At 42.5% G+C, this 12,548-nt stretch overlaps 5 protein-coding genes across 5 annotated transcripts; 2 read left to right on the top strand and 3 right to left on the bottom strand.

Annotated features, from left to right (window-relative positions):
* Positions 1-1,591: 1,591 nt before the first annotated feature.
* Positions 1,592-3,550, bottom strand: BCR41DRAFT_415753 (hypothetical protein; the record flags this gene model as incomplete). The annotated part of the gene is made up of 1 exon (XM_022029519.1): positions 1,592-3,550. The coding sequence occupies one exon, from the start codon at positions 3,548-3,550 to the stop codon at positions 1,592-1,594; it is 1,959 nt and encodes a 652-aa protein (XP_021875690.1).
* Positions 3,551-4,159: 609 nt separating this feature from the next.
* BCR41DRAFT_415751 (hypothetical protein) lies at positions 4,160-5,245 on the bottom strand (the record flags this gene model as incomplete). The annotated part of the gene is made up of 2 exons (XM_022029518.1): positions 4,160-4,183; positions 4,343-5,245. Coding segments are annotated over 2 exons (927 nt in total), but the record flags the coding sequence as incomplete, so codon positions are not given.
* Positions 5,246-6,411: 1,166 nt separating this feature from the next.
* Positions 6,412-7,400, top strand: BCR41DRAFT_426593 (hypothetical protein; the record flags this gene model as incomplete). The annotated part of the gene is made up of 2 exons (XM_022030748.1): positions 6,412-6,445; positions 6,774-7,400. 2 exons carry the CDS (start codon positions 6,412-6,414, stop codon positions 7,328-7,330), a joined length of 591 nt encoding a protein of 196 aa, XP_021875688.1. The 3' UTR covers positions 7,331-7,400.
* A 2,282-nt stretch (positions 7,401-9,682) lies between these two features.
* BCR41DRAFT_364432 (hypothetical protein) lies at positions 9,683-10,621 on the top strand (the record flags this gene model as incomplete). The annotated part of the gene is made up of 1 exon (XM_022026026.1): positions 9,683-10,621. A coding segment is annotated over one exon (926 nt), but the record flags the coding sequence as incomplete, so codon positions are not given.
* A 164-nt stretch (positions 10,622-10,785) lies between these two features.
* On the bottom strand, positions 10,786-11,593 carry BCR41DRAFT_415748 (hypothetical protein; the record flags this gene model as incomplete). Its single annotated transcript, XM_022029517.1, has 2 exons — positions 11,343-11,593; positions 10,786-11,252 (listed from the first exon to the last, which is right to left on the bottom strand). The coding sequence occupies exons 1-2, from the start codon at positions 11,536-11,538 to the stop codon at positions 10,786-10,788; spliced, it is 663 nt and encodes a 220-aa protein (XP_021875686.1). The 5' UTR covers positions 11,539-11,593.
* Positions 11,594-12,548: the final 955 nt, after the last annotated feature.

The following is a 12,548-nucleotide window of genomic DNA, read 5'->3' as shown; positions in this document are numbered from 1 at the left end:
AAACCACTAAATGCAAGTTTTATTTGTTATTCTTTTTTTTTTTGCTCAAAACGAAACGTAAGTGGATTTTTGGAGTGTGCTCACAGCAAAGAAAAGAGAAAGATGCACGATCATTTCTGTGGAAGGCGTAGGAGAGGGTGTCAATGTTCTACATGTTTGATATGCTTGCTGTGTTTGATACGTTTGAAATGTTTGATGTGATTGATGTGGTTGATATGCTTGGGGTGGTTTTGCAAACAAAAAAAAAAGGAAAGAGCAATGCTCTTGGCCAGACACGGTTCAAGATTTTGCGGTCAGATTACATACGCAGTGAACAAAAGAGGAGCAATGTCTGAGACCTGGTCTTCCCATTCATGGTGGTCTGTTCTCTCGGGCGAGTAGGAATAAAAGTAATAAAAAAAAAAAAAAAGAAAAAACTATTCCGTTTAAATGTTGAATCTGTTTATCATCTGTCAACGTAAGCAAAAATAAGCAAAGAGAGTACATGCAAATTTGTGTGAGAATTAGGAAAAGAGAAAGAGAGGTGCAAATATGAATGTCAAATCGTCTAATGGCGACTGTTCGGACTCCATCTGATACTGTATAAACACCTGAATACTGCCACATGCTATTGACCACTCTACGTCCCTTAAACAATATTCTTAGCATACATCTGAACTTTTGCAAGGGATGTGTCAACACTTCGACAAACATGTAACATTTAATGGCTACATTACAGCCCTTGGATTGTGGAAGCGCTGAAAGTATGCGGAAAACGGGAACCATTTGTGTTTTTACTAGCAACAAGCGTGGTTTTAAAAAAGTTTGCCTCCAAGGAACAAATCCTATATCCTTCATTGCTCAAAAGAGACAATCTTGTCTTTTCTGCACCCCAAAAGCTCGCCATAATCCTATTGAAGCGTTCAGAGGCATTATTTGCCTCATAGTTTGAGGATTAGCAGACTTTCAGTCAAGTTTTATTGTTTTGAACAACACAGTAAATCCTGTCCATTCGAAGTTAATCCCTTTGGATGGCAGCTATTCAGGGGATGCTAATCAATTCTGCTAAACTATGGTGAAATCAGAGCAGATTTGGAAAACCAACAAGCATCGAACAGTCGCCTTAATAAGTGAGCGAGGATCTCTATGACGCGCATGGACCATGGGGGCGACTTTTCAAATTCTTTTTTATATAAGAAATACAAAGTCGCCCCCGGCTAAACATTCCACCGAGGAGTGTGGCCCTTCGTCTTGAAGAACAATAAAATAAAGGCGAAACAAGGTAATGAGTGGAGACTTGAGTAGATCGACAGTGGCAATAAGATGGTTGATGTGAATACAATTTCTACTGAGTGGAGTCTCAACCTATTGCATAGTGCATCATTGAGAGAGATTCCTATGTACTCGAACATTGCTTCATGAACCTGGGCAGAGAAATAATTATCGCAAATATAATATGCAGTCGGGCTCTCCAAGTTATGAGTGTTGAAGACCTTCGGCTATTTGCAACCATCTTAAGAATTCAGGTAACTCCGTAACTCCACAAATATAATATGCCTGCAATATGACGTCTTTTTAAAAAGGAATTGCCCCAAAAATATTTTATTTGAAATTAAAGTGAATCACCAAATAAGCTCCTTTTAGCTTCGTCCCAACAAACATGTCTTATCTGGGGATACTCCTGGACTTTACCAGTGTGATTGGGTCTATGTACTTCGTTGCCTTTGTCATCAAAGTCATTTTTCCCGCGAATATACAAAATCATAAAGTCCGGACACAGCACACCATCTCTCGTTACTTTGAAGTCCCTTTTATCGATTACTGATTTTCCTTCGCCAGTATTCTTAGCTTGGGTCTTTTTGGTCACCTCTGTTATTTCCATTTCTGCTCTGTGAGTTCCGCCGTATGTGTAGTCTAGGAAATACTCGATTTGGTTTCTGCCATTAGAATATTTCCGATCTGTAAATGCCAAATCAATTGCTGCAGTGCCCTCGTTGTGTTTTTGAAAATTAGAAATCGAAACTTGAATAAAAGTGTAGCCAAGTATAAAATCGAATCGAGGTAGTTCGCCTCCATGTATCAAGATATTCTTGCCCTCATCGCCAAATCTTTTAGGTGGATCTTGAAGATGTTCAAAGCCATCGACTCTCAGCTCTAAAAGTTGTTCCTCCTTCCCAGCGAGGTTAGTCGACTTGAAGATTATGTTGTTTTGCTTGATAAGCTTCTGAAAGAAAACATCGGAAAATTGTGCAGGTTGCAAGATATTCTGCCTTGCGGCACATATGTAGTCGTTGGGGAGTGGACATAGCCTGTATAGTCCCAAAAGTGCCGCCTCAGATGCTGGTGTAATTGGGCGCTTCATAATCATACTCCTGCCCTTGTTCCGATACTCATACATTATTCCAAAATGGTAGAATCGCCAATCAAGTGGCGGTCCTGTATGATCCTTGCTTTGCAGAAACACATCGACTAGAGCTTGACGAGTAGTTGGTTGGAATATCGGTTCAATTTTACTATAACAGTTCTTCAAGATCTCCAAGAATTGTTCTTTGCGATCCTCCTCATAATCCTTTAGTCGTTGCTTGATCCCATTAGCTGTGAGCTCAATGCCTTCAATGTCTTCGCCAAAAAAAATATTGAGTTCCCGTGGCACACATCCGGTGGCTTTTTGAATCTCGCCTCGTAGCTCATTCAAATGTTGGCGGCCTGTTGGGTAGCGATTATCTATGATCACATCCAGTAGCTTATTGAAAATATCAGGCGACATTGGACCAACATACTCGACATAATGTGATGCGTCTCTGAGAATGAGCTTTGCAAATCTTACCGTACTGCTAAACACTACTCTCGCATTATTTGAGTTGTTCCAGGAGTTGAAAGTCTGTAGAGGCCCTAAAAATGGGAACCTTTCGGGCGCAGACTTACTACTTTCTGGAAATAGTGCACCATGCTCATCCACGACAAATAATGCCTTTTGACTTCTTGACTGGAGTAGTTCAGCAAAGATACAGGTGGCGCTATTCACATAAGGATCCTTCGATGTTTCAATTGCGACCATTTCTTTGAGCTCTGAGGCTGTCAAAATATCTTTGTTGATGGATAAGAAGATTTGACAGATCAGCTTTGATGCGGCAGTTTTAGTGTCACAATTGCTAAGCTTACTAGCATCGGCAATATAAAGCACTGGCCAACCATGTGCGTATGCCTTGGCCACAAGGAACCATGAAATGTATGATTTACCGACGCCCATTGGACCCGATAAACACTTCTGGACAGACCACTCACTGTTCTCGAGTTCATTCCATAGCTTCATCATCTGTTCGGTCACAAAAAACTCGCGACCTTGGTAGCCTTTCGCAAAGAATTTTGGGCTCTGACCAAGATCCATTGAAGTAATTCGATCTCCACCCTTCACCGTCAAAAGCGATTGGAACTTGGTGCGGGGTTCTGGTGCGTACTTGTTATTCTCGATCAAATCCAGTATATGGAGGGGTAAATCTACGGGTTCGCCATCGGCTGCAATATGTCGCTTCCAGGAACGACAGCGCTTTGCAAGGTGCTCTTTGAGCATATAAGAATAGCGAGACTGACGTGAGTATGAAATAAACAAACTTCCTCAAGAATCATCAAAACTATGAGTGGGATGAACTCACCTTTTTCGTCTTCTGTGTCTTCTAGGTTCCTTTTTGGACTTCTTGGGGCTGTTTAAAATCCACGCAAAAAACAACAAGAGGATAGTTAGATAGGCCTTGATAAAAGTACCTGTATGCGATAGGGGAGCCGAAATAAACTTAGCAAAAAGCCTCACGAGAGGACAGTGAAGGTCAGAGCATACGCACGGGCCATGGGGGCAACTTTTCAAATTCTTTTTATAAGAAATTCAAAGTCGTCCCTGAAGTGTAAATATAACGTAATAAAGCCTATTTGGCTTCATAAAGCATTTTTTATTTTTATTTTTTTAAACATTGTTCCAATGATGTGTCCAATGCGCCGAGCCTCATCAATACGACGAGAGACAACAACGATGCGACTCTTCCCGAAACTATCAAGGCTATCAAGCGCTCTATGATCGGAAATATTGATAGGTATTTTTAAACAGTCTTTATCCATAATAAATGACTCGAAAACAGAACTTGTAATGTCCCTCCAGACTATGAAGAGCTTAATTCAAACAATGTGATTATGTGGGTTTTATCATGAAGAACTGTTTTATTTGAACAAAATACGTTGGTGTATTTTTCATAATGATCGAGTACTACGATTGAGTTCCTGAGGCACGCCTCTTGTTCGCTGAAGCTGATGCTGAAGCTGATGCTGAAGATGAACGTGAGACTACAGGGCTATTATAGCTGAATCTGTTTACAATCTCATCTTTCATGCGATCGTACAGAGAAAGAACATAACAAAAGAGAGTTTCTGCATCCTCTCTTAGCGTCTCCTCCTCCTTGAGTCTTAGATCTCTCAAAACCTCCTTGGCTTTGTACGTCAATGAGTCGTCTTCCTCCATCGTGCACTCTACGAAAGTCCATTTGAATGCGTCGGTTACAATGCCGAATGACTTGATGCGTGTGGCGGGCCTCTCTTGTCCATCGTCATCCGCCTCAGTCCGCTTTCGTTTTTTTTGTTGAAGTGCGACGTCGAGCTGTACTATATTTTGAGCCATACCTTTCACATGATCGTCCTTTTTCACCTCCGTGACTCCAAGAACTTGCGACTGGTGGATACGATCCAACACAGCAAAATCCACCGGTCCATGTCCCCGTAGGCCGGTTATCAGTTCTTGTTGCTCAAGATACATATCCGCTTTGTAGAACTGCATGGCTCCAACCATGAAAGAGTCGACGATCGAGTTCCTTGTGAACTCGCTAGAGCTAGGACCAAAAATGTAGGCCTCGTTTTTCCGGCTGCATTCTTTGATTATTTCCTCCAACATCAGCTTCTCATCGTCAGTCATCGCCCTTGGTTCAATATCAAACAGTGGGAGAAACTCAGGGCCTTTACCGACGTTGTATTCTTCCATCACTTCTTTCCAAGTGAATTTCGAAAAACTCTTTCCAGGATTGTCCAGGGATATGACAAGGTTTTTCCAGCTACTCTCCTTTGCAATCGCCAAAATAGACCGAAGTTGGGGATCGCTAATGAGCATTGTCGGTATTGAGCTACCCGGCAGATGCAAGAATATCTTGAGGTCCTTGTCCTCAGCAAACTGGTCAAAGTACTTCTCAAGGAAAAGATGAAATTCAGCGAGAGTTGCCGTCTTGGTATCCGTCACGAAGGTGCAAACAATCTTCTTTCCTCCTCTTTTGTCGATGATTCTCAATGCTGCAACGCAATAGAATGCAAAAAATAAAAATAAAAATAAAAAAGACATAAAAAGTGGTTATAATTCCGTCTTTCCAAGCTGTAACGATAAAAAAAATTGCTAATTCATTCTATCCACATCTATCCACACTTACATATGGAGGTATTCTTCGTCAATGCCTCGAGGTCCGACAGCTGTTTACGCAAAGCTGCAATCTCGGGGTGTTGGGTATCTAGGTTGAACAACAGGTAATGGAGCAGGAACTAATTAAGATACATCTCAAACATAAAGGGTTATCTTTCAGAAGTCAAATCAATGACGTCATGAAAGAAAATAAGCTTCATCAATTTGAAAATATCAGTCCATCAAGAGCTAAATACATGCCTTGCGGCGGCAGCTTAACAAAAATATGGATAGTTTTCCTTGGAAGTTCAGAAGTAAATATCTCCCAAAGCTCCATTGACGCGATTGCGAGAGCCTCTTTTGACTCGATTTCTGACTCAAGCACGGTGTTGCCTTCGTCAGGGATGGAAACCTTGTAGAGGGTGAGCTTGTCAGCATCGATATCCTTAAATGCATTGGATTTCCGTGCCTTGATGGCTTGCTGGAGTTCGCCGACCGAACAATTGGAAGGAATCTTGACAGGAAAAGGCGTTGCTTCTCCCTCAACAATGCAAAAAATCTTTAGTTCAGTTCGCTCAGGGATTTTAGGCCCACTGGTGCTTGAACCCTCTTCATACAGATTAGATCGAGGTGATACGTTTCGAGATGATGTTCCGGTCTTTCTCATTGTGATTTCAAACCTTTTTAAAAACAAGGATGAAATGGACAGAAGGCAGAAAATAGGAAAAGTTTGATAAAAATGTTAAAGGATGTTAATTCAGTAGCAGGATGCTTCAAAATTGTGACAATGTAGGCTGTGAAGATGAAGTTGAGGGAGGAAAAAAAAAGTTGTTTGCGTGACGAAGGAAAGGAGTGACAATTGTTCCTTTTAAGCCAGGACTGAGGAATATTTTTTCTTTATAATTGTCGTTCTGGTGAGCGACCACCAGAGCCATGCCGCGGCAGAATGTTTAGCCGGGGGCGACTTTGGATTTCATCTCTATAAAAGAATTTGAAAAGTCGCCCCCATGGTCCGTGCACAGACCCCATCTGCGCCGCCGTGTCACCACATCTGATAAAGTCCTGCAGATGGGGCGGTGTGGCTTTTTTTTAAATAAAGAGCATAAGGTCAAAGGGTCATGCGATTTATTTTCCATCCAATGAAATCATGCCATCTCATCCCTTTTCCTTATCACATCACAAAATGTTAAAACACTTTCATCGCCATGAGAAACATCCATTTTATTCCTTTCCTTCCTCCATCCCTTTCCCTTCGCTCCCTGAATTCCTCCACCAGGTCGCTATAAACCAAGACAACCAGTACGTACATGCTTTCTGCGCGCACCAATGAAGCTTGCTCTTAAACTAATACTCTCCAATTCATAAACAGTGCGCGAACCCACTACCATCGAGATACTGCGCAAGCGGCTTGCTGCTATTTCGCTTGAACTCGCAGATGCAAAGGACGATCTTGAAATATCACAGGCACAACTTGAGGGCACCCTATCCTGTCTTTCTGAAACTCAACTTGAGCTGAAGAACACTAAGGATGCTCTTGCCAATAGCGAGCGTGCACGCCTGGAGGCCAACCGTGACCGAGTGTTGAGTCGCCCTTATGGAAAGCAGGAGGTCTTTGCTATTTTGAAGCTCCAGCAGCCTCAGCCATTGCCTATTGGAGGCTATCGTCTCTTTGCGCTGCAGCGCAAGGCTGTCGATCGTACCTTGGACCAGTTCATTGCTGACAATCCTGACCTCGACCCCGTTGAGATTGCAGAGTTGCGATCTGATCGTTCTCCAAGAGGCGAAAACGTTTACCTACAGATGAAAGATGACGTTGCACCAATCGACTTCAGCCGCCGCAACTTCGTTCTCAAGGATAGCAAGACTGAGGAGGAGATGATCGTTTATGTTCAAAAGGTCTTTAACACTCATACTCAGGAAAAATAAGAATCATTCCCATGATAGTCTATTGTTCACTCGATAACAAAATAAAATGAAATTGCTACTCATATACTATAAACTATCAACATATTACCTACTATGTCTGAAAATACAAACCGGACTTACAAAAAATTTGAATCAGTTTACTTTGCTGCTGACAAGAAGCAAACCTTGGGTCCACAAGCAAGGGCTCACGAATGGGCTGATGCGAACAGTAATACTTTCTTTGTGATGTACGAAAGTGGCCTTTCTCCGGATGGCAAGAAGTCGTCTTATGAGTTTGCAAGCTACAAGGATCTACCTACATTTTTGGATATATATAACAAACTCCCGAACCCTTACAGATGCTTTTTCGAGCAAATCCGAGAAGGAAATCCCTGTTGTGAGTACTACGACATTGACTGGAAACTTACTACGACCTCCAAGGGAAACACCGATCCTCCTTCACTCGAAGACGGCGCTAGTCCACTCGTCCCTAGCGAGGGCATCGATGCTATTGCGCAACTTGAAAGACGAGTGTTTGGTGAGTTTCTTGCTGCTCGCAACCAATATGCACCGAAATATCCCATCACCGAGAATCAATGCCGAATCTTGACTTCATCCACTCATAAAAAGATATCATTGCATGTCATGATACCAACGTACACATTCGAGAACAATCACAGACACCTTCGGACATTCCTGCTTGATTTTTTCAAGGATATCAAAGCTGACCAGGATCAGAATGAAGGTAATCTGCTCAAGTACATTGATTCAGGTGTATACTCAAGAAGCAGAAGCATCCGATGTCTCGGAAGCTCGAAACGTAGAGACATAACCAGACGTTTCATCCGTACCCCATGGCATCAGCCATCTATGCATGCATTGGATGCAGAATTTTTCATCACCAATGTTCAGCCCAATAGTATCAAAGTGGAAAAATCTCCAGCTGCCGACAGGTTCTCAAGGCGCCAGCGTAACCAGATACCGTCAATTTCAGCAGCACTTGGAGATGCATCTAGAGATATGACATTACCACACCAGTTGTCCGTATCTGTCGTCTCTGATGCTGTACATAGAATATTTGCACAATACAAGCATGCAAACCTATACAGAATACAGTATGATGGCCAAGGTGGGATCTATAAGCTGCAACGAGTTCAATCTGGTCAATGCGATGTATGCAAGAGAAGACATGACAACGAGAATGGCTATCTTCAAGTGAGTCGAAATGGAAGAGTGACGCTGTATTGCTACAGAGCTATTGCCGAGGGTTTATCCCGCAATATCCTCGTCGGGGAATTGGATTTCGGCGAAAAGATTGTCCTGAGACAACATCTTGCTACGTTGGACACAGATCAGCACTTGCATCCAGGCGAAGTGTATGCGTCACCCTACATCAAATACCACAAATCACCGATGAGTCTCTTGATAAGGAGCGAGACTGGCACTGGAAAAACGACATTCTTGGAGCAGTTTATTCAAATGAACCCAAAGTTGACGTATCTTGCAATATCTCCAAGACAGACACTAGCCTCCAGTCTAGAGAAGAGACTCGGGTTTAAAAGCTATTTGGATTTTCCCTCCACTTATATCAAAGGTCAGAAGATTGTCATACAAGCCGAATCTTTACATAAACTGGATCTTGCATACTACACCATGGATGTTGTTCTGGTTCTGGATGAAGTGTCATCTATCTTTGATCAGATGACAAGTGTCGCCACCATGAGGGGCTTCCACAAGGCCAATAATGATATATTACGAGACTTCATTAAGGTATCCAGGAAGGTGATTGCCTTGGATGCTGATCTAACAGACCGAGACGTTCAGGTCATCAAGGAGCTTCGAGATGATGTCCACGTTATCCATAATACATTCAAGCCACAGCAAGGAGATCTCGTCTCTCTTTATGAGAATGAGGCTTCTCTGAAGTTAAAGGTTATTAACTTAGTCAAGTCTGGAAAGAAAGTGTGGATATGTAGCACACAGAAGGCTGAAGATGCTGAAAGTTTACATAGTGAATTGAAGGATATGGGGTTCATTGGGATGTGCATCACTGCGAATTCCCTGGAGTTGGAGAAGAGGGCATTTGCACAGAATATTAATGAAATCGCACCAACTCTCGACTATTTTATTCATACTCCAACCATCACAGTTGGGCTTGATTGTAACATGCAACACTTTGATTATGTTGCAGGATTTTTCATGTCACAAAGTAAAGTCAATGTAGAGACATGTAGGCAAATGCTCAGAAGAGTACGGCACGTCCAGCAAAAAGAATACCTTGTCTATATCAGCAATTCAATAAACAATCTTCCAACAACACACAACGAAATAGTCAGGTATCTTTGCAGCCAAGAGGTTCAAATCAAGGGATGCGCTATGGATACGAATGGCTTTCCGTTTGATCTGAGGGTAGGGCAAGGTCCTGGAGTGAAGCATGATGTTGGCGATATTTACTACACAATATTCATCAATGCACTGATAAAGAAGCATCTATCAATGAATGATTTTCTTCAGCGTTTCATTGCTCAAATGGTTCAGGCTGGCTGCAGAGTTGTTGGGCTATCTAATCAGCCCAAGGACCTTAAGGTTTCTGAATCTCTGAAACAGAGGACAGCCACCCTACTTCAAGCCAAGTATACAGGGATATCGGAGGCCAAGGTAATTGATTACGAAGAATTACTACGACTGGAAACAAGGTCAGACCTTTCTACTGAAGAGTATTACGCAGTACAAAAATTCAGGATTATGGACGCCTACGGCATTGAGGACCCATCTATCCTTACGCCTGAATGGGTGCAGACCTACAGTAACCCAAAAGAGATGAAGGTCTTTCAGAATCTGCGAGCCTTGAAGAACGACCCAGAGTTGAAGATGACAAAGCAGAGCGACTCGTATCCTCTGGGGAAAGATCAAGAAAGGAGGGACACTGGCGCCATACTACATAGACTACATCAATCAAAGTATACCAAACTAAAGTATGCAAAAGACATCCTCTTTGCCTGTGGTTATGACTCCCCATTTGATCCCAAATGTAGAGCATCCACTGCTCTCAAATCAAGCCTGGATGAGCAATGGGAATCGCTATCGTCAAACATGCGGAATATTTGCACACAACTTCTAATCCCGTACCCATCTCATAGCAACTGGAACTTCAGAAACCGGCAGAACTTTGTCAACTCTGTCTTGAATGAGGTTTTTGGTATTCATATAGTTGGAACTAACAAGAAAGCCACAAGCTATCATATAAAATACATGAGGGAAGTAGGGAAGAATTGGGAAGGTTTCTTCAATGATGGAACTAAATGAATATAACGGAGGGCTTGAGCAGATTACGATATTGTATTCTTTTTGAAAAGTCATGGATTAATATTTAACCGGGGGCGACTTTGGATTTCATCTCTATAAAAGAATTTGGAAAGTCGCCCCCATGGTCTGTGCGCGTCATGATGGTTTTTGAAAGTACGTGCAATCGGTCTCTAGAAGCTGATTTTGGTTCTCCAATAGTCTTGGATGCACTGTTTGTAGTTGGAATGCTGTAGAGCCACCCATGTTGCCTCAGAGATATCAAAGCCTTCCCATTGAACCAGAAACTCCATGTCCTCACCTTCCCCGCGATGGTCTAAAATCCTAGCAACCTCGTATCCCTCCTGCGCTGTCTCTGCCATAGTCTCATCTGCAATGTCTAGTGTGTTAGGCTGCGAACTAGCTACAGATAGGAACGCTTCTTGTAGTTCTAAAAGACTTCGACCATGATTTAGTTTGACTTTGATGCTGGGAAGCTTCTCATAAGCAACCTGATACTCATTATTGTCTGGAAAGTCAAACGCATCTTGCATCCAGAATGTGTGGTGCGTCTGAGTGGGGATATTATGGATTGACACGACTCTCTTGATATTCATAAGCAGGCAACAAAGCTTGAATTGGAGATCAAACGTCTTTGCGTCTGAGAAACGGATGGGAGCGTCGTGTGTGAACTTGGAGAAGGTGGATTGCATGTCTCCAAAGCACCCTTCGATGCTTGACCGAAACCCACCAAACGCTTTATTGTAATGTAACTCTTGGTCTGTCATGGCGATCCCCCTAGTCTTGCGCACAGGATAAGAGAAATTTTCGTAGGACAGTGCATCTGATGGTTCGACAATTTGTCTAACGAACCCACTGTAGCCACCGTCAAGAGCAACACAGTCCAGCTTGTGTATATGCGATGCAATGTTCATCTTCACAAGCATAGTCCCATCATTGAAATCTCGACAAGGAGCTGGCTTGGATGCAAACAATATGATATTGTTCATGTCTGAACACACTTGAATACGAAAACCCGACTTCTTGAGTTTATAAGAGTAGAGACTTGGCTTGTCAGCACCGATGTAGCTGACTCTTGTGTCATGTCCGTCTAGATTCAATGTCACATGCTTGAATGGATCAGGGTTGTTCTTGGCAAGTAGCAATCGTAGCTTCAAACTCGAGCACATATCTCTCATCATTGAGGTTATGTCATCATGTAGTTTCACAGGGTCCCGAAGATAAAATTCCCTGTGCAAGTCGTAAAAGGACGTCTTTGGTATGAACCTTGACATTGTAGACAATGAATCTCCTGTGATTAGTGCATACAGGAGCAGAAGACCCTTTTCGACATTACGATATGGGCTACCATAGTCACGCACTCCAAATACTTGTGTCAGAAAAAAGAACGTTGGGATGAATCCTAGACGGTCAAGCGCCATTGACTTGACGTGTGTTACGTCAGATATCTCTTTCATCTCTGTGCGATGAAACTTGGCTTTCTTTATAGCTGGCCACTCCTCTTGCATGAACCTCCACTGAGCCTCAACAAGGCGTACATATTCCTCAGAAACAGCGCTCATACAGATATACTCTTTGCAAGCTATTGGATATAAAGCGCTTTATTACAACTCCTCTATATTATTCCATGTGTTCACTTTATTTTCATCCTACCTATTCAAATATTCACTTCAATTTACAATCCATCCGAATATGGCGACTGTTCGGACTCCATCTGATACTGTATAAACACCTGAATACTGCCACATGCTATTGACCACTCTACGTCCCTTAAACAATATTCTTAGCATACATCTGAACTTTTGCAAGGGATGTGTCAACACTTCGACAAACATGTAACATTTAATGGCTACATTACAGCCCTTGGATTGTGGAAGCGCTGAAAGTATGCGGAAAACGGGAACCATTTGTGTTTTTACTAGCAACAAGCGTGGTT

Source organism: Lobosporangium transversale (assembly GCF_002105155.1).
Source record: "Lobosporangium transversale strain NRRL 3116 chromosome Unknown BCR41scaffold_72, whole genome shotgun sequence".
In the NCBI taxonomy this organism is placed as follows: Eukaryota; Fungi; Mortierellomycota; class Mortierellomycetes; order Mortierellales; family Mortierellaceae; genus Lobosporangium; species Lobosporangium transversale.
The sequence above is the reverse complement of the archived record's forward strand: the minus strand, read 5'-3'. Positions and strand labels throughout refer to the sequence as shown.